We start from the raw sequence: 24246 nt of genomic DNA, 5'->3' as shown, positions 1-24246 counted from the left end.
CTATTTTTGAAATATAAAAAAATATCCTTTTCCATCCAAAATAATACTCTTTGCATTCTTATCACTATGAACATGCGCGCCTCCCGATCAATTCTCAGTATCATTCGAGTACAGCCATCAATCATCCCAAAGCAATTCTCCACAATGTCATCCAACAGACAGGTTGAACGAGGTACGGGTGAAAACGTCTCGCACGCTACCGGCCCATCCAAGGTTCCTGAGGGTCTGCAAGAGTCCGTTCCTAAGGGTGTTGAGGAAACCCTTCCTGATTCTGTGAGTCCTCATCGATAAAGACGAAAAACATGACTGACAATTATCAAGATCCATCCAACTGGAAACAACCCTGGACAGTCAACCAACAAGTCTCATGCCAAGGGTGGTGGTAAAGAATCTGTAGTACCACAGAAACTCCAAGAGATACTACCAGAGTCGGTCGAGAGAGCTGTGCCCAACGCCATTCACGACACAGGAGATGCACCAGTCATGGGAGACAAGAAATAGATGTAAAAATATTATGAGATTTGGTAGTATCAAGAATTCGAATATATTGTCTTGTACCCATAGCGAGGTGTGAGCAATTGAACTTCAATATCGAAACTCGGACAGCCTTTAGTCGAGCACAACCAGAGTAAGGGACTGAAGTACACGAACTAGGGAGTCTACCCCGGATAGAATTCTCGCCATAAATAATCCTACTTCTACTACTTCACTCATCATCCTTTGCAAGCCGTCGATATCTAGGCTCAAATACATACAGCCAGTGCCGGTTCTTTTGCAAAGAAGCCTCTGCCATTTGTTCCAGAAAGTCCCGAACTCCTCTGGAGGGGTAGAATCTGAGATCCCAAGGTGTCCAACACATTAGTACGTACTCCAAGTCCTTAAAGACATCCATGCTGCCATACGTCTCTTGGACAAGATTGTCGAGTTCACTGCGCTGAGACTCATTTCGCTCTTGGTAAGTGGAGAAGAAGTAATCCTTGGCTGGCTGAACAATGTCAGGGCCGATGATAAACAGATGGCCATTTGCTTCTTGCTGGTCAAGGTCACCCGAGAGACATATACACCGCAGGGTTTCTGGCGTGGGCCACGACAGCATGTTACCAGCGTGAGGTTGCGGTTCAGCATCGCGAAGTAGAGGTATCTCATTCCCTTCAAGAAAGTCCAGGTCATGCCAGTCAACATCTTCAGCTTTTGCCAAATAGTGAAGGGCATTCTGGCCGTTCCATATCGCTTCAAGTCCATTCGTTACGCTTAGGAATTCTTTATAGTCGTCAGGGAGAGGTACTTCTAATCGTTTCTCCAATGCGGCTATATCGGCGGCGGAGCATCCTGGTCTTAAAAGGCCACTAGGTTTCTCAGGTCTCGATCGAGGGAGATCTGATGGACGATAAACGTCCAGATCACCGTAAGGGCAGTTCTCGAAGGTGTTCTTGCTGATCGTGTGAACCAGATTCTCCAATCCTTGGTTCATGTATCGACGTCTCGGTCCGGTTACCAGGCGTTTCTCGGCCATTTGAACAGCGCGAGAGATAGCCGGTCGGACCTTGGCTGGATGGATGTTGAGCATTTCAAGCATGGGTAGATGAGGACTGATTATGACTTTGCTCCACACCAACCGGGAACAAACAAGTTGTTCGATCATCTCGTAGGCCTCAATCCGACCACATATCTTGTCAAATAACTCCCTAGCTTCGGTGCCCTGGTTCAGTCGAGTGTATATGTCGAGGGCGATCATCAATCCTGCAGTGCGATAGAGTTGGACATAGGGATATGGAAATATTCCCTGACGCCACCACATAGCTATCTTGGAGTACTTGACAGACATGGGGCCGTTGGGACTGGCAGAGTACGAGAACTCTCCTTCTTGGCTCATCTTATCTGCCACAACGGCTTGCCCTGCAAGAGTACCATCCCAGTCGGGAAGTTCAGCTTGCAAGCCGTTGTACGCCATGTCAAGAGCTTTCCTGGCAGTTTCCTCGGTAACGTCCCATTCTTCACTAAACCTCTCGAGCCAAACTTGGCGACCTCTATCTTCCATCTCGAGGAGCTTTTCCTCGGTTCGTTGGCCTGAAGGGATCCATAAAGGCCAAGATGATGTTGCCTCCCAAGCAAAATACATACAAGGTTTCAGGTACGGGTAGCATGTCTCGCAATAGTCAAAAGGATCGATGCCTCTCTTGACAAGAGTCTCGAGGAGTTTGGTGGCGCCATCAACCTCCCCGATGACAGCAAAGTTCACAGCAGTCTGCGCAATTCCTTTGATAACTTCTGCCAGGGAGCGGTAGTCGGCAATGGTTGGTTCATCGTCTACGTGACGCAGGAGGAACTCGAGTCTGTTTTGGGTCGGATCAAGACTCATTTTGGGTGTGGTTTTGGAGGATCAAACTGTGAAAGCTCATGGCATCATCGTTTATTCAAAGTGGGTAAGAAAGTCTTATAGCTGTGACGTCATTAGTAAGCAGATGATGCTGGGTAGTCGAGAGAGTATTGATTTCATAGCGACCTGGATTCTGAAGAACTGATGCAATTACTTATTTTGATCGACTTTTAATGTTGGAAGAAAGGACTGTCTGATGGTGGATTGATCAATAAATACCACGGAACAATAAGAGTCCAACCTACTGTTTGTAAGTGGGTATTGCAGGCCATTGGAACTGTTGACCCGCAGCCATGGAGCCCGTAGAATGGATGGAAGCCCTGTTTCTCCGCTGTGAATAAAGATTAGCGAACCAACACCACTGAAAGAGGTCCATCAGATGGATGGATATTTGTAGAACTGCCTGCCAGTGCCAGACGGCTGTCAACAATAAAGATTCATCTTTTCCCTCTACTTTTTGTTTACATTTCATCGAATCAGCATAAATTGAATCTCACGTGCCACCGCGCGTCAACTTTTGTTATTTCTTCGCGTCGTGCTCTGCAAACCATTTGCGCAGCATCTGCTCTCTCACTTCCCTTCGCCCCCCCCCCCCCCCCCCCCCCCCCCCCCAAGCTCCCTTGCAACTCATTGTTACCTCCATTCTTCCTACTGAGATCTCTCTACCACTCTTATTCTCCTGCAGTCAACTCGGGTATTTACCCCTACTTCATCCTGTGTGTTCCATGTTTGTACCGCACCCCTTCAAGTGTCTCGAGCTGACTGGCCTTGTTAGAATGAAGAAAATTATCTTCAGGCGACAACCCCGTGAGATCCCGACGACAATGAGCCCTCTCAATCCAGACAGACAGGCAAAATACGAACCAGACTACACCGAGCCATTCCCGCTGCCGCCTCCAAGCCCTACATCTGACAGCAGGACCAAGTACGCAGGAGTAAACCAAGTTGACTGTTGAAAACACTCACTGATATGTATTCTGAACTTGACAGCACTCCCAACACAAATCGCAAGCGAGCAGGAGATGAATCGAGTACACAGCCTCCAGTAAAGCGACAAAGTAACACTACCACGTCTATCGACTCTCAGACAGCTCCTACGATAGGCACCGAGGTTGAACAACCAGTACCTTCGTCGGAAACCGATCAGGCAAAGGTAGGTATACCGGCTCAAGGCTACTGGGTATTGGTCACTAATCGATCACTCGTGACAGTCCAATGCTACCGACGAGAATACAAAGTCTATCAGGCTCCGTATCGAACAATACAAGCATCGTTTGCAAATTCTCGAGGCCGAACGTAACGCGATATCTCAAAATGGAGACCCCGAAGCTTTCAACAAGGCGAAAAGGTTTCTGGTAACTAATCATCTCAATCTGGCAGCCACCGTTGCAAAACTACACAAGATTGAAGACTTGATCAGACAAGTTGCCAAAGTAATCAGAGATTGCCATGACGTGGTCCCAGCACAACTTCACCAAGCCCTGCAGGCAAGCGTGGCCGACCGCGACAGTTGTCACACCGAGCTACAAAAGATGACACAGCTCCTTAAAGACGCTATAGACAAAGACTATGAGACTGGCGTCAAGTTCAATGCAATAGAAAGGCAGATAGACGAATTGAAGAGCAATCTGTGGATGGCTGAACAAGACCTCACCAATACCCACTTGCAACAAAGGCTCGACGCTCTTAGCCATGTCAAAGTCTCCAAGCTGACTTACGACCAACGACTCCGGTTGGACAAGCTTGTTGGGCAGGTGACGGAAGTTCTCAACGAAGAACCAGGAACTCTGCCGCATGATTTGAGCATCACCAAGTGATTTAGGAGCTCAAACAAACGTGCATTGTTCATATGGCACAGAAATAATGCAGGTTTCCCAAGGCTAGCTACATAAAAATGATTAATAGATACTACTATCAATGAGCAATCTTTGCTGTAACGCACCGGAAAACTAGTTGCACTCATTTCCGTCGTCAATGGTCCTTGTCGCCACTGTTACGTCTTAATTACTTCTTACACAGACATCAGCTGTCAGGATAAACGGTCCATACCAAAGCCGTCGGTAAGAAAACCTTAACCGCTGGAATGTCAACGGAGACCAGGAACCCCCCCGCAAGACGATTGAACTAGAGATAGAGTTTGTTTCTCGACGGCTCATTCCATCCACGTGGCAGATTAAGTAAACCACCAGGGTCAAGACATGGTACAATCTGCAAATAGTCCATCGTTTAATTATACACAGCTTACCCATGCCATCTTAGTATGAGATCTGGATGGATAGTGACCGTTGGTTTGTAGGCAGTAGTCATTGTCGCTTCGCTGAGGTCTCACTATCGTTTCGTAACTTGTTGCCGTAATTCCAGGATGAGCAACATGGTCAGTTCTTCTAAGACCTTTGCGTTGCAGATCAAAGCGTTTAAAAATATAATTTCCAACAAATGATTAATACTATAGAATAACAGCTAATGAAGTACACGCTGGAAAGAATGGCTAACACTCGCTGGCTAATACTCGCTTGTAACGCCCTGCTCCTAGCGCTGCATCGCTTGTTCCTGACTTCCCACTTGTCACATTCTTACACAACCTGTTACCCCTAGACGATTCTCAGACCCTGGGCAATGACAGTAGTTTTTGGAAGGTCACTCGGTGACAGACTTCAAGCAACTCCCAGTTTCACTTCCACCATGTTTGTTCGCCAGAGAGCTCGTGACGAGCTTAAGCTCCAGGGACACCGGGAGCAGTAGGAAGCTTGTTGGGAACCAAGTTTCCAACACGCTCGCCAATATCCTCTTCATCTCCTCCAACCTGCTGTCCGATGAGGGCTGCGTCCCCAGTCGTCTGCCCATCAATAGCATCTCCATCAGTCTTGACAAGATCGGCTTCCCCAGTAAGTCCTGCGGCGTCCAAGATTGCAGCAGTACCATCGGAAATCTTGTCGCCCTGTCTCTTGGTCATTTTGACCATTCTAGCCTTTGGAGGAGGAGGAGGAGGAGGGCTGCCACCGCCGCTGCCGCTGCCGCTCAGACCATTGGGCTCATTGGGCTCAGTAGGATGACCGCCGAGGAGTTCGGCGATGTGATCCTCGGCGTTTTCAACGGCATAGCCAGAAGCGTTGTCGGTATCGCCGATGATGGCATCCGCAGCGCTGCCTTCTCCGCCAAGTTGGCGAGGCTGGTTGACGGGAGCCGCAAAGGTTGCGCCGATGACGGCGAGGGCAATGAGAACCTTGGTGAGTTGGGTCATTTTTGCTGATTTAGGGTATTTGTTGTCTTGGTGTTTGGTGAAGTTGAAGGTTGGTTGGTAGTTGCGTGGATATGATATGATAAAGAGGCAAGGTTGTGGTTGTGTCTCTCAGGGTCTGAAGTAGAATATGAGCTGAGTGATGCCTGTTTGGATAATGAAGAAGAAAACTGGTATCGAACGAGGCATGATGTTTCGTTTTATCTTTGGAATTGTCGCAGATCGTTGCTCATCTGAGGTTATTCTTCACTTACGTAGTTGCAGAGGCATAACTTCTCTGTCTTCACATGTCGGATAGGTTGTCCCAGCCATGTTCGTCATTGCTATGCGTAGTTTCACAGGTCAAAGACTTTGACAATACACTATAGATGGGGGTCGAGGGGCTGCATGACGTCAAAAGATGGATTACAATGCGGCTCAACAGCTGAGAAACACAAAGATGCATCCAGCACACTGGTTAGGTGCGTCATGTCAGGTCATGAAAGCTCGACTCCAAAGACAAACTTCTAAGCAGATGGTCAGCAAAAGCGTCAGTGGCGGAGATTGATATTTTTTTCTCTCGGTTCGGTTCACTGTTGTTGGAAACGTAGTAAGTGAATCTATTGATCAACTGTGTTTTCGGGTGTGCCTGACCCCAACAGCCATCCGGGACAATGACGTTAAGCTTCACAGACGAGATGGGTCTACGACGCATAAGTCCTGATTTCTCTTAGTTCCTAACGTTACAAATCGTCTGTTGAGCAGACATACTTATGGTTCTTTGCAATGATTCGTAAATATTTCGAGACTAAGAGCTGTACAACCCAATACGGAAACTTCCTTGACTTGAATTAGACTACCCGTTGAGGGCCACCTACGACAACGGACAGGTCCCTGAGAATCAGTGAATATCATTGACTGGTACGAAGCCGTGATTTCCGAAAGGGTCCAACCGTTGTTGCAAGTGGCTTCGGATAGACCCCTTGAAGAAAGCCATTTTGCAGATCAATTTCGTCACCAAAGAGTGGTAAAGCCAAAAAAGGATCCTTGAGGCTTGTGATTCGGCACCGTTGGTGAAGATGCGCTAAGATGCCGATGAGCCGTGGTCCCGACAATTCGGTCAATTTACTGAACTATAATTCTATCCAACAACCTTTTTCTGGTGTCCTAGACGTAATACTTCTTCCCAGCTACCTGGTAAGTCAATGGGCATCGGTTCAGTCGGCACGAAGAAATTGTTTCTTTGCAGCAAAGAGAAGTGAAAGTCAATCGCCATCTAGGTAATTTATTGCATGAGGAATCAATGAGAGATGAGCGAATTTGTGTCTGATCCTCCGACAATTGATTGATTCTCTGGATCGGCGACGTTTCAACGGCTGCGTTTCACTCCCTCTCGGTCGGGTATAATATGCTTAATGAACCTGACAAGTAGAGCGATGAAAGTGACGTAGGTAGTCAGACTTGTTGTTCGCGAACCTATCATAAGCTTAACTCAAGCACACAACGACAGGTCTGCTGCTGTTGAATTTTAAACAGTGCCAGCACTCAAATCTATCAGTATGGCATACACTGGTATACTGTTTTCTCTGATATGTCTGACGTATCGACTGTCACGACATTAGCTCAATTTACTCTGACGCGGTATTTTGAGCATAAAATGTTGTATATCTGTTGAAATTAGAAAGACACACAATTTTGCTTCAACCTAATCAGAGATCTGCACACAGGATGAGTAAACAAAACACATATTACTGAACTCTACATTTGGTTTTGGGTTCAGAATAAGGGAATCTTCGTTCTACTCGTTATTTCGAAGTCAGCATGTAGGGCGCCTGTCAGTATAAAAATTATGTCAGAGGCTAGGGATGTTCCGTTTCCTATCAACGATATTTCTCCGGCCCTCCAGTCAGTGACAACAAGCAACTGCCGGATCTCGATTGTATCTTGCAATGTTATTTTCATGCTTAGTTAACAGCTTCCTCAATCAGTTTCTCCTCAAAGAGCCTTTGAAACCTGCTATACTTTATCAGACTTTGTTGGGTCGAGAATCTGTAGGAATCGCATACACTTCCTTCCTTTGAGACTTTGTTCAGTAGAAGCCCCCCTAGAGACCGGTCCTCGTGGCAAAGTCTACTAAAACCTCACATAAACTCAGTTCTCTTCTTCTTCGCAGTCGAATCCTGATTATATGTGTATGTGACATAATTTACTTAAATGCCAATATCATCAAGACTACGTTCTTTTTTTGGACTGTTGAATTGCAACATTATACGTATTGTTTTGTTGGACACACATCCGGACCTAAAGTGCCAGAAACACAGTAAAGAACTTACATTTAGCAATCATAAGAATGCCCAGCCACTACCTTATCAACTCCACAGGAATAATGTGTTCGCGCTGATATCCATGTGATAACCACAAATCGAACCGGCCGATAACACTAATGTCACCTGTTACTGATGCATTTAGAGGGGGAAGGTTGGTGGAAACAAACATGAGATTCCACGTGAACATGCTACAGTTCGACATGAGGCCTCTCTTCACTTTCCCAATATCGGCATCCACATTCATAAAATATTTAATGGTCCGAACAATCGTGGTTAAGACGTAGCACTTCCCCCGTGAACTCACAAAACACTTATGAGTAAGCACTTCGTTCTCAACACTTCCCTATGGCTCAATAAGCCCATAAATAATAAGACTTCCTTGGCTGGTCCATTGAACTCCGATTGCACTTGGAGAACGAAGCAAGATGAAACGAAAACGTAAAGCAGTATACAAGTTCTACATAAAGCAGGTCTTCTCTTCTCTATTCTTGCCGAGGAACCCAATGAACTGCTCCTTTAGTGTGTAAATCATACGTTACATTATTGAAGCCCAGACCTAGACACGCTTGTGGTACATTGACCAGGACTGTGTCCACTTTCCGAAATGACACGGCAGCAAGTGGATTGCCGTCGCCAGAGACACGGTTATTTTCAAATCTACCCGGCACAGTGTTTAGAGAATTAGAATCCTCCCACGCTCGGAAACGACAAATGTAAGAAGGGTTGAAATCCCAGTGTTGACTGAAACTTGGATTCGAAAGAGAAATGGTACATCATACATTCTTGGTTTTAGAAAGCAGAACTCATTAAAGCTGAAGCCGAAGGGTGCTTCGAAAACAAGGTCGAGTCAGTCGGCCACTGAATACCTACCCTGTCTTACCTACCTACTCTGTACGGTTGTGCCGTTCAGGTGGGTGGCCATATCTACGAGCTTCGCCGATAGTGCTAGCTCAGTGAAGTACCAAAGCATTCGTAAGCCATATCAGGATAGAGATTTCATCAATAACAAACCTCTCTCTGATAATGTATGTCTAGTCGAGGTTGGCATTAGCTACCAAGCCATTATAGCTGTTATAAGTTGTGCAAAATTCAATGCCGATAAATTATTTCACTCTTGTTATTGTCTCTATCTTAGTGTCCAGATGTTATAGAGATTTGTTCAGTCGGTTAAAACGCCTTCCCCTTCAGAAAACCGCTAAGCAGAGTTGAAAACATTCCTTGTTTCATTTTCTCTGTGTCCTCGGTGACCTCTTCCGGTTCTAGATAGTTGCTTCGAGTACGGTTTCTGCCATTTTTCTCACGTTCACTATGGAGAGCCAATACCGAAATCCTGGAACCTTGGAAACAAATGATTAGTCCGGCTCATAACTGTGATCCACTAAATGTGCCTCTTTGACCGTTGGTGGCTAGTCTCCGGCCGAAAGGTCGGTGCAAGGTAGTATCAAGCAAGGAGTTGTCGGCCTCAAGAGTGACCAACAATAGTTTGATACTTAACTGCCCCATTTCCACTGGCTCTGTAGTATCGCCAAGCAAGGTGTACATAGCCAAGGCATCAGGATAGAGATATCGTAGTGTTTAGATCGGCCAAGAAAGATCTTCAAGTATGTCGATGTGCGAAAGCCTGCGGCTGCTCCCCGAGAAGGCTGAAATTCTAGATGCAGTATTGATTTTCGACAACCACAACTTTGGCCCAAACGCAACCAATGATTCGTCAAGGACATTGCCAGTCCGGCACGAAATTTAATCAGAGTAGAGCGGGAGTGAAGATCAGTATTTTTCTCTAAATGAAATTGTCATGGTACATATCTACATGGCAACAGAAAGCTCCATAGATATTATCTATTATAACCTATCAAATAATTTACTTGTCCATACAGAGTAGCGAACCACTAATCCTCAAGAATGTCTCGGTATTGCATCGCACTAGCAAACCCGGTTTTTGAGAAATTTGCATAATATTCTAGATAGGTCAAGTCGCATTCCCAGTAGACGAGTTTCACAAACCATGAGCTACGCAGATTAGAAAAGAATATTAAATAGCGCAGTTACCACTTTAATTGAGCTTGGTCCGCCGAAATTCGTACCCAACTCATTGTTGGTAGCTAGAAATAACTGCTATGTTGCATCAAAGGTGGAAGAAACGGGCTCCAGGGTCCCAGACCCTGATAAGGTTGTCAAAAAGGAGCGGGCAACGTAGGGTAACATGGTGCCCAATGTTGTCCAACTATTGTTTATGACTAGGGATCCCAGCCAGACTGGTGGGGGCTGGAGAAATGATCGTCGGTAGTGAGGAATGAAGAGTTAAGCATAACCCCAGTCGCCTTTTTGGGCTGAAAGAAAAAACGATGTGACTGATCACATTTACATACGAGAGGACAGAGCTACTGTATTTGAGGAAGTGATAGTCTTCCAAATCTCAACAATAATGCAGTAATTGAGTCAAGGCCTACGTAGGTTGCCTGTACCGAGCCGAGCCAACCAATAGCCTAACCTGGCTGAAGGTATTGCCGGGGAGCCGGAGAGCCGGCATGTTGGTTACCTCCAAGCCAGGTTGCGAGTCAGTGCCCCAAGATTGGTTTTCGGAGTTTTTGCTCTACCCTGTACGTTATCCTGCCGTTCCATCTCCTCCCTCTGTCCTCAACCTCTGTTCTCAACCTCCTGAATACAAGACTTGACTCGCCCAACGCTACATGAAACTAGTAAAGAGTCAGAAACACGCGTGGCGAGGACCTTTATCAGTACTTTTGATTAGCACTAGAGATGGGAGACCTTCACCTTCTAATGGAACTACCGCTCCATCTTGGCGTTGTTGCCACGTGCGAAAGAACCACCCAAGATTGTTCTCGTGAAGGAAAGCCACATATTTTGAGTCAATCCTCGAATTAGCCTAGAGTTCTGAGGACAAAGTTAATGGGTTTCCCCTTGGCATTTAAGAGCAGGTGGCGTAAGATGGAAGGAATTGAGTTCCGTCAGACTGGAGTGGCAGTATTGGCTAGACTGCTTTGAGACAGAATTTGACTCGAGCACAAACCATGACCTCCTGGGATGGCGCTCACTCATAGCGAATAACAAGGCATATGCAAGGTTTTTCCCCAAGCGAGTGCTCCTTACGCCCGGCGCAATTAGCTACAGTATGAATCATGGAATAACTACTGCAGCTAAGATATTCCCTGTTATTGCTGTACTACCTCTGGTTGATGCACGGGGAAGCCTGCTAGATGCACAGGCTTAGCTTGTCCATCCATCACAGCACATTCAATTGTGGGAACAATCTCCCGCGGATAAGAAGAGAGATTGGAAGCGCGGTGAAAAAAAAAAGAGATCCCCCCAAAGTAGCGATCGAGTCAGATGGTACTCTACTCTACCAGTCTACTACATACTACGTATGTATCAATGTCATTGATAATGTGAGAAACTCCATATGATCGCCCAAAGTTCCACATCAAGACCACAAAACAGAATGGTTTCGGACCGCGTAACAACCGAACCATGGCAATGGATTCTCAGGACTAATTCTCAAAAACCCTTCTGACTGCCTTTGTCTCATTTTACCGGGCACGGAACGGCACTTAGTCCCTGGAGGATTCCGTACTACGTAGATGCTAGTAGTGTCGAAACAGACTAACGACCAACTACACTGACTCGAATCCGCTCACGGGGTAGGTGGCGAACCTAGCTTGTCCTAAAGAAGCTCAGCCCCTATCTCCCACCGGGGATCTAAAAACGCCGTCCGCTAAGCCTTAGCATCGATCAAGTCTAGTTCGCCGCTCCAAAGAGACGCCGTTCTCGAATTCATCAATGAGACCACTGTGATTTGCTCTCTGTCAGTAGAGCGAGCCATCTTGAATAATAGTCTAATATCTATTAACGCTAAAGTAGTCTTCTGGAACCAGGCCTTGGGACGTCCGAGACCAAAAGAAAAAAGACTGTGTGATCTGCAGGATTCCGATTTCACTCGGGGTCTTGTTGCAGGGGGGCTCTTTTTCTTCCTTTTCCTCTTAATGACGACAAATGCCGGACCAATTTCACCTGATCCGACCAAACCCTGCACACTCCTTCATTTATTATATCTTGCAACAGGTCGGACCTGACTGGTCTTTTGGCTTTTCTCTAGTCTCTAGTATTCCAACTATCTACGGGAAGGATTTGTCCGTTTATACAGGCACACATACACACCTCTTACCATGGCCGGCTTTCTAGTGCCTGACCATTATGTGGTGGTAGCACCCAGCACCACCGATCAACTTGTCGCCAGTATTATCTGGGGCTTCACCATTGCTGTAGGAATCTTTTCGGCACAAAAGGCTGCGAAACAAACATGGGAACAGTACAAACGAACAGGACGCTTCAGAGCTTATGTGTGGATGATCTGGGCTGAGTGGACGGCGTCGATGGTTATTGGAGTTTTGTCATGGTGCTTCCTTCGTGGTTATATTCCTCCTAGGTATGGTTATTCCTGTGCTATGCCACGGATTCGATCTCGACACAACGGATTGCTGACCTACAAATTAGCTTTTGGATCTTTTTTGCTTTCCGTACGATATGCTGCCAAGACCTTGAACGAACGAGTCTCGACTAACCTGATATAATAGTTTGTCTATGGGTCGTACAGATTCAGTGTATCTGCGGAATCATCATCAACCGAATTTCCCTCCTTATGGTCGATCGAAGAAACGCTGTCAAGATTAGATGGATAACCGCGGTCATTCTTGGACTCATCAACATCAGTGTCTTTTGTATCTGGATTCCTGCCCAGCTGCAGATTTCTCAGCGTTTCCACGACATCAACTTCATTTGGGATCGCATTGAGAAGGGTATCTTCTTGGTCATTGATGCCATGCTTCACGGCTACTTCATTTACCTCATTCGTATCAAGCTGATTGCCAATGGTCTCACCAAGTACCAGCCTCTCATGCGGTACAACCTTGTCATGATTTTCATCTCAATGAGTTTGGATCTTGTTCTCATCGGTAGCATGTCTATCGGCAATGGTTTCATGTAAGTTTTGTGTCCATCTTGATGAAATCAACAAGTCTGACTGAACCAGCTATGTGCAATTCCACCCTCTTGTTTACATGCTCAAGCTACACATTGAGATGAACATTTCTGCGCTTATCGTCAGAGTAGTCCGCGCAACTGGCGACCACAGCTCATACCCAGACGGCTACGAGGACACTGAACTTCGTTCCAAGGTCAGGGCCCACGCGTCCAGAAAGACAGGCTCCACCAGAGCTGGAGGTGCCATGTTCTCGACAGCGGGAAGGAACCTCGAAGTCCGCATTGATGCCAATAGCGAACCCGCCGACAGCCAAACCAAGCCTCACCAGGGTCCAGGTATCACAAAAGTGACACAGACCCACGTTCAGGTAATGGACAAGCACGACGAGGATGATGCAAGCTCCCAGTCCTCGACACGGCACCTTAAGGAGCCGTACGCATACCCGTGAAACAATAGGGCTGACAATGGAGTATTGAAGATGGAGACAATTCATTCTAGACCCGCCTCGCCAAGCTGAGAGGCCGTGCGGTGCGAAGCGATGCTTTCGGTACGAACTAATGATATTCATACCGTCCAGCGTGTCTCGGGCGTTTATACCGTAATTTCATGTACATACATACTACAGTAGAACTTAGAGAATCTCTCAAAGGGCCTTGAGCCTCAGCATTACCCACCGTAATGCGCATAATTAATAATTTAGGCAATTTCCAAGTTTGAACTAAATGTGAAGACTAGACGGAGACATTCTTTGCCGAAGTGCAGTGCAGGTGCCTGGGTCATGTCATGCTGGCCAGCCAGTCAGTCAGTCACTCAAGCACATTGGTTGATCCTTTGTGGTAAATGAACTGTTCCAGGATTCGACATGGACTGGGCCTAACTGACTTTAGCTCAAGCCATAAATAGTTAGCTGCGCGAGTATCTGTACATACCATGGGCCAAAATTTTAAAGTGATTGCAGTGGAAAACTAGAATAGGTAACTGGGAGAAAGGGCTGACTCGAACCCATTGCCAGCCCGTAAAACACAATTTACCAGAACTGCGTCTTGTGTGTCATGTCATGCGGCGCAGCACAGGGCACCAAATGCCAAATGCCAATGCCAATGCCAATGCCAATGGATACTGCCACATCGCCTGAGGTTTTGACCGGCTGCACCTGCATAGTGTTACAACCTACGCAGCGACAATTTGGGCGTCACCGTTCCATTGAAGATTCTCCAGGCACATGTAGGTACACTAACCTCCAGACCGCAAGGCGTACAGCTGGTGGGGAAGGATCTAGACCTTTATTATCCAGTTGCTGTTTAGCGTTTGCCGCGGACTGCGGCTAGAGGGTCTTGTTCCACAACAACCAAGCTTCATGTAGCTAGCTAGTTAATACTATGGAGAAGAAACTGCTTACCCGACTAGCCAACTCATTCAAAGTCTTATGCCGTTCCCCAGTTCATTGCAACCTACCCCGACCTGGCCGGTGTTTGACCAATATCGCAACAACCCCGGATGAAACGTCCTACGTCAAGTAAGGATCATGTATTCTTTTTCGGGGTCTTGCTCCAACCAACAAACATCCAACCAACAAATTCCCGCATGAAGGATGGAGCTGAAGGACATGGATGGAGGCAACATCATGCAGCCATTACGCAAATGGACTTTGTAAATATATATCTTCCCCCCTCGCGCTTATAGGTCTTTTTTTCTCATCCCTGAATCATACATAACACGCCAGTCATTCACTATTATTTGTCCCCATCCCGTTTTCGTAAAGATCTCCAACACTTAGTTCACCATGGGCTTGTATACTAAGCTCGTTAGCGACATCAGCGAGGTCGATGTCATTATTGCTGGAGGTACAGCCAACACCTATTGCATTCCAGTACTTCTTCACCGTATGTCAATGCTAACTTCATTTCACTACTAGGCGGGACAGCAGCATGTGTTGTTGCCGGTCGGCTGGCAGAGGCTGACCCAAACCTGTCCATCCTGCTCATTGAAGGGGGTCAAGACAACCGTGGCGTCCAGAACATTGAGAACCCCGTCTTTTTCTTGGATCATCTACTACCAACCTCCACCACTACTTTGTTCTACAAGTCCAACAAGTCAGACCACTTGGGGGGACGCGAGTCCATTGTTCCCAGCGGCGGAACGCTGGGTGGCGGTTCGTCAATCAATTTTATGATGTACACACGTGCTCAACGATCAGACTTTGACTCATGGAAGACACCTGGTTGGACCGCGGATGAGATGTACCCCTTTTTGAAAAAGGTAATTCTCAACATTCCCATCATCTGTTGAATATCTGACTAATTCTCCACAAGCTTGAGACATACCACGGACCTGGTAAACCTGAGCATCACGGATACAGCGGCCCAGTCCATGTCTCGGATAGCACATACCGTTCAAAGGGTTCAGAGAGTGACTTCATCAATGCTGCTTCTGAAGTTGGCTGGCCCGAAATCAAAGATCTGCAGACACTCGATGCCAACAACGGTATTCAGAGATGGCTGCGATATGTCTCCAAGGAAGGTCGGCGACAGGATACCGCAACAGCCTATCTACACAGCAAGATCGATAATGATAAATACCCGAACCTCCACATTCTAGTAGAGTCAAAGGTCGTTCGAGTCCTTCTTGACGACGAGAAGCGAGCTGTTGGTGTTGAGTACACCCCCAACCCTGCATTCCAAGCCCAAATAGGTCCTACTCAGCACCCCAAGTTGACCGTCAAGGCTCGCAAGCTTGTTGTTGTCTCATGTGGTGCTCTTGGTACCCCTTCTGTTCTTGAGAGATCCGGTCTTGGTGACCCCAGCATTCTCAACAAGGTTGGTGTCGATGTCAAGATTGACTTGCCTGGTGTTGGTCACGAGTACCAGGATCACCAACTTGTCCTGTATCCCTACAAGACTGCTCTTCAGCCGCATGAGACGATTGACACAGTACTTCGAAACCCCCACAAACGCCAAGAATTGATTGACTCCAAGGATCCCATTCTTGGCTGGAACTCGATCGATATCTCTAGCAAGTTCCGTCCTACAGAAGCTGATGTCGCTGCTCTTGGACCTGAGTTCCAAAAGAAGTGGGAGAAGGACTTCAAGGATGCCCCTAACCGCCCTTTGATGCTTATGGGTCTTGTTTCTTGGTAAGTGTCTCCACTCTACATTTCTTGTTCTTGATCAGTCAAGCTAACATGATACCAGCTTCCTTGGAGATCCCTCGACTGTTCCAGAAGAACAATATGTCACCGTCGGTAACTACACAGCTTACCCCTACTCCCGTGGTCACATCCACATCACAGGACCCGAGCTTGATGACCAGCTTGATTTCGACGTGGGCTTCCTCAGCGATGAGCACGATATCGACCTCAAGAAGCAAGTTTGGGCTTACAAGAAGTCCCGAGAAATCATGCGCCGTACCAAGATGTACCGCGGTGAAGTTGCAGCTGGCCACCCAACATGGCCTGAAGGATCCAAGGCTGCCTCAGCGGATCTCAAAGAGGCCCTTAGCGATGTAAAGGATATTGAATACTCTGCCGAAGACGACAAGGCTATCGAGCAGTGGATCCGAAACAACGTCGGAACAACATGGCACTCCATGGCTACATGCAGGATGGCTCCTCGTGAGCAGAACGGTGTCGTCGACGAGCGCCTGAACGTCTGGGGTACCAAGGGTCTTAAGCTGGCAGATCTGAGTGTTGCACCAGAGAATGTTGGCGCCAACACGAACAACACTGCTATTGTTATTGGTGAAAAGGCTGCTGATATTATTATCAATGATTTGGGCCTGGGACAATCAGCCTCGCGGCTGTGATTAGAATCATTATAGCGTGTCTCAGTTGTGTTTTCAATAGAATTGCATTGCATCTATGATAGATAGTCTAAATAATGAAACATTCCACCTCAAATAAACGACTTCACTGACTCGGATCAGCGATATTTTACCAACAGAATGGAGTTGTACAAGATGCACTACATGTACTTAACCGGGACAAAATGATTACTCGGTTTCTAACTTTAGCTTTGACGAGATACGTGCTCTGATAAAAAGCATATAAGTAATACTTGTTGGGGACAGCGACAGACAGTAACTATTATTATTTGGGTTAGTTAGATCTGCTGCAATGTTGGAATTTCGGACAAAATGCAAAAAAGACATACAACAGCGGGGATTCGCTGGTCGTCACCGACCCAACTACTAATCCGCCGGTTAGTGGCTTGACTATGGGAGAGCGGACGGGATCCCGTATTTTCCACTACCTTTGGTCGTATGTACTAGAGTATCTAACATAAGCGTATATATACGCAATAGATTTGATCTTTCAGAGGATCTACACATCATGTCGTCGCTGTGCATGAGACTTCGTCTGTGACCAACCACTTCACGACCGTTTTTCTGAGCCCCTGTAAAAGATTTCTCATATCACCTGTATCCTGATTACCGGCGGCTGGTCGCTGGTAGCTCTGGGAGCCATTGCGGCGTTGTCTATCTGAATATTCCCAGTTTGTAATACCAGAATGAACAGGGTCATAACAGACCTTCCAATTGTGGTACCGCCAAGAAGAGCGCTGCATTGGTATTTGCACATGCAGTCCAATGGGAACACCACATCAGTGAACAGGAATTGACATTGCAGTGAGGTCGATACTCCTTGCCCAAGATACAAGGTAATTTACCCGTTTTACGCCATGTTCAAGCCTTTCTCGGGCTCTTTGTTTTCTGCGTTATATCCCCAGCAATTCGTTTCTCTCGTTTCCCGTAGACATGAAGTCGCATAGAGTTTCGTTTAGATACCATACCCCTCTGTCGTTCATCGTCGTTAACCGAAACTTTGTAGCCGAAGGATCACGGGCAGCGGCTTACGCGGAAACTCAGTCGATCAACAAGGGTTCAGGCCCAGAAGACGACGGTAGTATCGGGGACGGTCCCATTTGGACTCATTTTCCCCTGTAGTTGCATCACTTGAGTGGGGTCGCCAACCAATGTCTGATCTCATTCCTCTGAACGAACAACCAACATGATGTGACATTGAAGAGCCTGACGACTAATATTCCATAAAGAGGGGGGGCATGCCACCTGTCCTCCGAGCTTCTCTATATTGTTTGCTGCAGTCAGTCATCAGTCATACGTTTCTACACGATGGCCTCTCAAACCGCACAAGGGCCAAACCAGCGTCCTGAAAACGACCCTGAATTATTGGAAGCAGAAGTAGAAGTTTTGATGCACGATGAATTCTTGGTGTACTAACTACTACCTAGGATGGCGCTGTGGATAGTGATTCCACTCTGGAACTCATGTAGGCCTCCTTCAATTATGTTTCTCTTGCGGTATGGACCGCTAACTGGCTATTATAGAGATGGCTCATCGAGCTACCTTACATCCCTCAAGTCCAGCATTTTCAGCTACAGGTAAGACCTCGCAACAGGGCTTAGTTCTCACTCAGTTAAAGGCTAATATTATTATTTCAGATATGAGGTTTGTCTCATAACATTATCTAGAACATACCCTAACCGTATAGTAGAACGGTCGTCGATATCATGCATTTCATGAAGGCACTTATCTAGTGGTTTGTCTATCATTTTACTCTGCCTAGTTTATGTGATGCGAGTATCTGACACCATATAGCCCAATGATGATGAAGAACAAAACCGAATGGATTTGGTTCATCACATCTACAGTCTACTCATGCACGGGAAGCTTCATACCGCGCCAATCAGTGACAGCCCGCAGCGGGTGCTTGATCTGGGCACAGGCACTGGTATATGGGCTATTGATTTTGCCGAGTGAGCAACGACTCCTGCTTTGTTAAAGTATTGACAATTTATTCATTTTGTAAACAGTGAACACCCTTCTTCCGAGGTCATTGGGACTGATCTTAGTCCTATCCAACCTGATTGGTTCGTACAAATCAACTTCCTTCTCGAGGCAAAGACTTATAACCCCATTTGAAGGACTCCTACAAATTGCGTCTTTGAAGTCGACGACTTTGAGGACCCATGGGTATACAAGAGGCCTTTCGATTACATCCACGCCCGCGAGTTGGAAGGTTGCATCGCCAATGAGGAACAGTTTTTCGAGCGCGCATTCCAAAACCTCAGCAGTGGTGGATACCTAGAGATGCAAGGCCAGAGGGCATTCTTCATGTCAGATGACGACTCTATCAAGAAAGCCGTGAATGCCGAAGTCTGGGCTGTGGCTATGCGAGAGAGTAGCATCAAATTTGGAAAGCCTATTGACTGTGTAACGGGATGGAAGGATAACATGATCAAGGCGGGGTTCGTGGACGTGCATCAAGAGATACGCAAAGTAAGTCAATTCCCTACCTACTAGTTGGATCAGTTTGGGGAGACTGCGCTGACGTTCGTTTAGATTCCTATTGGCGGCTGGCCTAAGGACCCGGTTCTAAAAGAGATTGGAAAATGTCAAGTTATTCAATCTTGTGCGGCTATTGATTCATATACGCCTATGCTCCTTGGGAAATTCCTTGGCTGGGGTCATGATGAAGTGCAGGTTCTCATGGCAAAGGCTAAGAAGGAGCTTCGGGATCCAGCTATTCACATCTATCTTCCCGTCTATTTCATCTGGGGCAGGAAGCCTTGATGAAAGACTCGAAGTCCAAGAATGTTATTACGAGTTATCATCTCGGTTTTAACAAGGCAATGCATCTCGAGAGGCCTACCATGTCATTCATATGTACCGGTTGACTTTCATCTTTTAGATACATCATTTAGAAGTCAACATGATAAGAGAGATTCAAGTTTCATTTATTTCAGGGTATCTACCTTTGTACTTTTCATAGTTCAGGTTGCACAAACGGAGTTCGGCTTCAGGTTTTACCGACTAGCAAACAACAACAAAGAAACAGATCTTGGCTGCTTTTCTTTAGTGTGTAATTGAGCTTTCATTGACCCTGCTCTTAGGCTGCTTTTCTTTATTCTCGCTTTTGTTTGCTTTTTCCCCCTCTCTGCTTCTCGCACCTATTCATGTCATCTTATTTCCATCTTTCAACTGTTTTTGGTGTGAGACGCTTGTCCGGATAGTTACAAAGATCTCATTTTACTCATCGCCTCTGATCTATCGACCACAGCCACGATATGGCAGATACCATTCCTGCTCCTTATGATACCGTGGGACTCTCCGATGCGAGAAAAAGGGTCCAGAAGTGTTTTCAACGAATCTACCGAAAGATCAAGCTATGGCCTTGGGAATGGCTGCCTCCAAATTTCAACCCGAGACCCGAAGACTGGAACATTAATTGCTCGCAGAATGTGGCTCAAGTAGTGGATCTCGTTAGTGAAGATGGTTCACTTATAACACACTTTGAGTTACGCGACTTTCTGGTTCGCCTGTACGAGGATAGTCATCGACGCCAGGATGAAACATCAGGCCTATCATCACGCTTGGCGACGGACTGCAGGTTGGCCAAACAATGGATTTCACAGATGCAAAACGAACGCAAGGTTGCCACAATTGTCCAAGCACCAGAAAACTCGGAACCGGTCTCTGATTCTCTGCGTAACGGTGAATGCTGCGACAGCCAAGCCGAATCTGATTCTGAGTCTGATACTGATACTGATATCCTGAACATCCCCCAAGGCTTCGAAATCCCAAAGGATGCCAACGGGATCCATAACCAACGATCATTTACCCATACAGAGCCCGAAACCGATGTCAATCACTCTCTCATAAATCAGATGCAAGCTCCCATGCTTCAACAATCGGTTCCACGAAAACGCGCTCGACGAAGTGTTAGTCCTGATAGCGACTACAGTATCCCGCCAGAAGAAGGATCAATCTCTCATAGTTTCAACGCGGATCTGGAGGTGCACCAGATTGTGAGTTTCAATCTCAGGATACATCTGCAATCGAGATACTGACCTTTGTTACTCATCACAGCAAACCCACTATCGAATCTCAGCTAGCCGCAACATCCAAGCATTAGACGAACGTATCGAAAACACTGAGAAACTAATGAAATTGTGCTCGGATGAGGTCATTGATCGAGAACACGCCGCCAAGCATCTTAACGTACATGACAAGGAGCGAGCCCGTCAAGAGGCTTCCGAGTTACTCGAAGAGGCGCAAGGACAACTTAAGGAAGCTGAATCATTCAAGCAATCCATGGCTGCTAGAGTCAAGAAGCGGGGTGACAAGTGCCCAAAGCCATACTACGACGCCTACAGTGAGAGTATCCGGGATCTGGAAGGAGCTAGGAAGAGACACGACCACGCGAAGATGAACCTTGAAGCACTGGAATACGACACAGAGAGTGGTCTCCAAACATACACAGAGACCCTTGAGAGGATCGAGATCTTGAAGGACAACATTACCGAATGCGAGCGAGTCATTACTAAAGAAACAAAAGAGAAAAGAGCTTTTTATGCCAAACTTGCTATTCTGGATATCCTGGGCTGCAACAAACTCGACCTTGTTCCTACGGAGACGCTGGAGATGTTTTGTTCTTCCACGAATGAAGTTCTCAGGTCTGTCAACGAGAACATGTCTGAAATTTAATTACTAGAGTCTCTGGTGGTGTTCGGGCACCTTTTGCTTAGTGGTTGTGTAGGATCACAGTACAAAGTCATGTTGTTGGGCACGAGACATGTGAGAGTGTTCTTGATTTGATTACGAGAAAGCCAACGCATTGTATTAAGGATCAAGATATTTTGTCCGAGATTGGAGTTATCAAAAGGCTTGGACTGGTATTTACTAGTAAAGTACAGAAGAAAACAGTATTAAGGATCAAGTACAAACAGGGGTATCAACTCCATAGTAACAAGGAAATAACATAGCCTTTCCGTCCTGCGCACTTCTTGTCTCACCAAGGAATTCCGATATGGTGACTACGCCTCCGTTATGAGGCTTGGCCTCCTCGTTACGCGCAACGAGAGACGCTTGCTTTACTTGGGGCTTTTCTTCTCTGATCGTTCGTAGAGGCATTGCCACGTACCTTGCCACATCATCAAAAGCATCAGCCTCCTCTTCGTCAACTTCCCCCTCGCGTCTCCTATGGGTGGCAAAACGCAGTGGTGTTTTTGTTGGTTTGATCTTGCGAACAAAGTCTCGTCGGCGCAAGGTGTATCTCTCCGACCTTGCACTCCAAAAGTCTTTAGCCATCTCACCAAGTTCATGGGACCTTGCTGTCGCCAGCCCTGAAGGACTGACGTCGACGCGAGATTTCCAGATGCTGGGCTTGTAAGGAGCACAGGTCAGAGACTCTACAAGCCCCCTGACTCTGATATCCAGACTGGGTCCCGAGCCTGGGAGCACATGGTCGATAAGGCCGATTTCTTTGGCTTGGTTAGCTGAGATTGGTAGCATCTCGCGAAGAATACACCGCGCTATTTCTGGTCCGCAGCGTCCGGTGTAAGATAGCGAATGGTATTCCGACCCATAAAGGCCAAGAGCTCGGTACGCGGGATTGAGAACAGACTCGGAGCTTGCTATGACCACATCGCAAGCTGTTGCCAAAGCCACGCCGCCCGCCGCACAGTTTCCCCTCATTGCGGCGATGGTTGTGACATTTTTCTGCGGGAACACCTCGAGAAGCATGTGCACAACATCATCTATGCGATTAATGTTTTGCCATGACTCTGTGGAGGGATCGCAACTAGCCTCAATGACGTTGAGGGCAATGCCGTTGCTGAAGTAAGAGTTGCCACCCATAAGGACGACAGATTCAAGAGACTCATCCGAAGCGACAAACTGAAGAGCTTCGATGAGTCGCGAGCATTGAGAGGTACTCATCGCCCCATTGTAGAACTCAAAATAGACAAATGCGACGCGTTTCTCGCTTGACGAGGGTGCGAAATCAACCCAGACGTCTTGGAAGGTAGAGTGAGAGGCTTTATACCAGCCGTTAGGTGCTTGCAGTGATGTCGAGTCATCCATGGTGCTCTGACTAACAAGGCCAAGTTCGAGCAAGCCTGTGACAGCAGGTACTTTGGGCCAAAGCATCGAGTCGACCTTGCGCTTCACTCTCCTGATATGGGTGATCCAAATGGCCATGCCATCGCATGTAGCCACACAAACTGCGCCGCTTCTGGACCCGATGATCTCTCCAGGTTGACGTTTACAGTCCACATTCCTTCCAGCCTCAACAATACCCCCGTACACATAAAGATTGACACTTCCGAACAGTTTGGTGAGACAGCCAGGTTGTGAGTCAGATGATCTGATCTTCCGGGAAATGGCCTCTGCTGAATCGGTTTGGATGTCAAAGTTTCGTTCTGCTGCTCTGAGGAGTGGGCGACAATGTGTTACTCCACCAAGGAAAGGCTTTTGTTGTCTGACGGATAGCATCTTATAAGATGGGTTTGACTGGAGATTCACCGAGATACCGTGGACTTCGGATGTATGCGACAGGGGCTGTTGCTTGGTTGTCGAGATGATGCGGTCTATAGCAGAAAATGTGGCAGTGATTGCGGCCCGTGTGACGGAACCACGATAAAGTGTCGCTTTTGTCGTTTCGGGATCATTGATGTCGATCTCGAATTGCTCAAATGCCCAGACAGGACCAGCATCCATCTCAGCGACAGCTTGTAGAACTGTGACGCCCCAGTGGGAGCGACCGGTTTCGTTCCATGATTGAGACTTGAGAAGTTCTGCAGAGTCTGATACCGTACCATCATCTCCCATCAGTACCCAATCAAGTGCACTGGGACCAGCATCTCCAGGAGGTCCTGGATGGACAATAAGAGTTAGGTAGTTGTTGAAGACCTCGCTTGGGACAGGCGAGGTGAGGAATGGACAGATGATGATGTCAGGTCGCACGAGGCTTGCAGCCTCGATCATGACCTTGTCAGACAGCGCATATTCAATAGTGACAGTATGTAACTGGCAGAGATGAAGGTAGAGCTGCTGAGACAGCGAGTTGTGTGCAGTGCATAGGAAGAGAATGTTCATCTTTGGAGTGTGCGAGTTGAGTGTTGGACTTGTCGCCTGGATAGGGACCTGAGAGAAGAGTGGCGAGCACATGTTGAGAAGATGTATGGTTGCGTTTTCTCAGACCTAGATTTCAGTGAGAGTATGTCGAGTTTAAGTAATAATGGGTTTATTATGGAGGGTGTGTGAATCACGGCCATTTTGATAATGACTCGCGCCCTTGACCTTTCCAACAGGCTTTCACCACTATTTTACTCGTGCGACACTTATACACTCACCACGATCCTGTTACTCTTACAAGCTAAGACCATTGGCCGACCGTAATGAACGGCAACCGTTTTTCTTGGTAGGGTGGAGCTATTGAGACTTTTGTCGCAACTAACCTGCTTAGCCGCCATCGGCAAGCATCTAGTGAGGAATTTAGCCCACCACTTTGTTAGGTCAAAGCGTTTGA

The 24246-nt window shown here is 46.9% G+C and overlaps 9 protein-coding genes across 9 annotated transcripts; 6 read left to right on the top strand and 3 right to left on the bottom strand.

Annotated features, from left to right (window-relative positions):
- Positions 1-144: 144 nt before the first annotated feature.
- On the top strand, positions 145-501 carry FPOAC1_006036 (uncharacterized protein; the record flags this gene model as incomplete). Its single annotated transcript, XM_044850537.1, has 2 exons — positions 145-273; positions 322-501. 2 exons carry the CDS (start codon positions 145-147, stop codon positions 499-501), a joined length of 309 nt encoding a protein of 102 aa, XP_044709249.1.
- Positions 502-706: 205 nt separating this feature from the next.
- FPOAC1_006035 (uncharacterized protein) lies at positions 707-2359 on the bottom strand (the record flags this gene model as incomplete). Its single annotated transcript, XM_044850536.1, has 1 exon — positions 707-2359. The coding sequence occupies one exon, from the start codon at positions 2357-2359 to the stop codon at positions 707-709; it is 1653 nt and encodes a 550-aa protein (XP_044709248.1).
- Positions 2360-3201: 842 nt separating this feature from the next.
- Positions 3202-4194, top strand: FPOAC1_006034 (uncharacterized protein; the record flags this gene model as incomplete). The annotated part of the gene is made up of 3 exons (XM_044850535.1): positions 3202-3302; positions 3368-3530; positions 3589-4194. The coding sequence occupies 3 exons, from the start codon at positions 3202-3204 to the stop codon at positions 4192-4194; spliced, it is 870 nt and encodes a 289-aa protein (XP_044709247.1).
- An 896-nt stretch (positions 4195-5090) lies between these two features.
- Positions 5091-5618, bottom strand: FPOAC1_006033 (uncharacterized protein; the record flags this gene model as incomplete). The annotated part of the gene is made up of 1 exon (XM_044850534.1): positions 5091-5618. The coding sequence occupies one exon, from the start codon at positions 5616-5618 to the stop codon at positions 5091-5093; it is 528 nt and encodes a 175-aa protein (XP_044709246.1).
- A 6487-nt stretch (positions 5619-12105) lies between these two features.
- FPOAC1_006032 (uncharacterized protein) lies at positions 12106-13368 on the top strand (the record flags this gene model as incomplete). The annotated part of the gene is made up of 4 exons (XM_044850533.1): positions 12106-12365; positions 12434-12456; positions 12514-12919; positions 12969-13368. The coding sequence occupies 4 exons, from the start codon at positions 12106-12108 to the stop codon at positions 13366-13368; spliced, it is 1089 nt and encodes a 362-aa protein (XP_044709245.1).
- A 1335-nt stretch (positions 13369-14703) lies between these two features.
- FPOAC1_006031 (uncharacterized protein) lies at positions 14704-16721 on the top strand (the record flags this gene model as incomplete). Its single annotated transcript, XM_044850532.1, has 4 exons — positions 14704-14764; positions 14836-15179; positions 15233-16053; positions 16112-16721. 4 exons carry the CDS (start codon positions 14704-14706, stop codon positions 16719-16721), a joined length of 1836 nt encoding a protein of 611 aa, XP_044709244.1.
- Positions 16722-18047: 1326 nt separating this feature from the next.
- On the top strand, positions 18048-19508 carry FPOAC1_006030 (uncharacterized protein; the record flags this gene model as incomplete). The annotated part of the gene is made up of 9 exons (XM_044850531.1): positions 18048-18116; positions 18167-18204; positions 18263-18316; positions 18377-18383; positions 18430-18474; positions 18534-18691; positions 18749-18805; positions 18860-19214; positions 19278-19508. 9 exons carry the CDS (start codon positions 18048-18050, stop codon positions 19506-19508), a joined length of 1014 nt encoding a protein of 337 aa, XP_044709243.1.
- Positions 19509-20002: 494 nt separating this feature from the next.
- FPOAC1_006029 (uncharacterized protein) lies at positions 20003-21422 on the top strand (the record flags this gene model as incomplete). Its single annotated transcript, XM_044850530.1, has 2 exons — positions 20003-20743; positions 20805-21422. 2 exons carry the CDS (start codon positions 20003-20005, stop codon positions 21420-21422), a joined length of 1359 nt encoding a protein of 452 aa, XP_044709242.1.
- A 228-nt stretch (positions 21423-21650) lies between these two features.
- Positions 21651-23885, bottom strand: FPOAC1_006028 (uncharacterized protein; the record flags this gene model as incomplete). Its single annotated transcript, XM_044850529.1, has 1 exon — positions 21651-23885. The coding sequence occupies one exon, from the start codon at positions 23883-23885 to the stop codon at positions 21651-21653; it is 2235 nt and encodes a 744-aa protein (XP_044709241.1).
- Between the last annotated feature and the right edge of the window lie 361 nt (positions 23886-24246).

This window comes from Fusarium poae, chromosome 2, assembly GCF_019609905.1.
Source record: "Fusarium poae strain DAOMC 252244 chromosome 2, whole genome shotgun sequence".
Taxonomy (NCBI): domain Eukaryota; kingdom Fungi; phylum Ascomycota; class Sordariomycetes; order Hypocreales; family Nectriaceae; genus Fusarium; species Fusarium poae.
The sequence above is the reverse complement of the archived record's forward strand: the minus strand, read 5'-3'. Positions and strand labels throughout refer to the sequence as shown.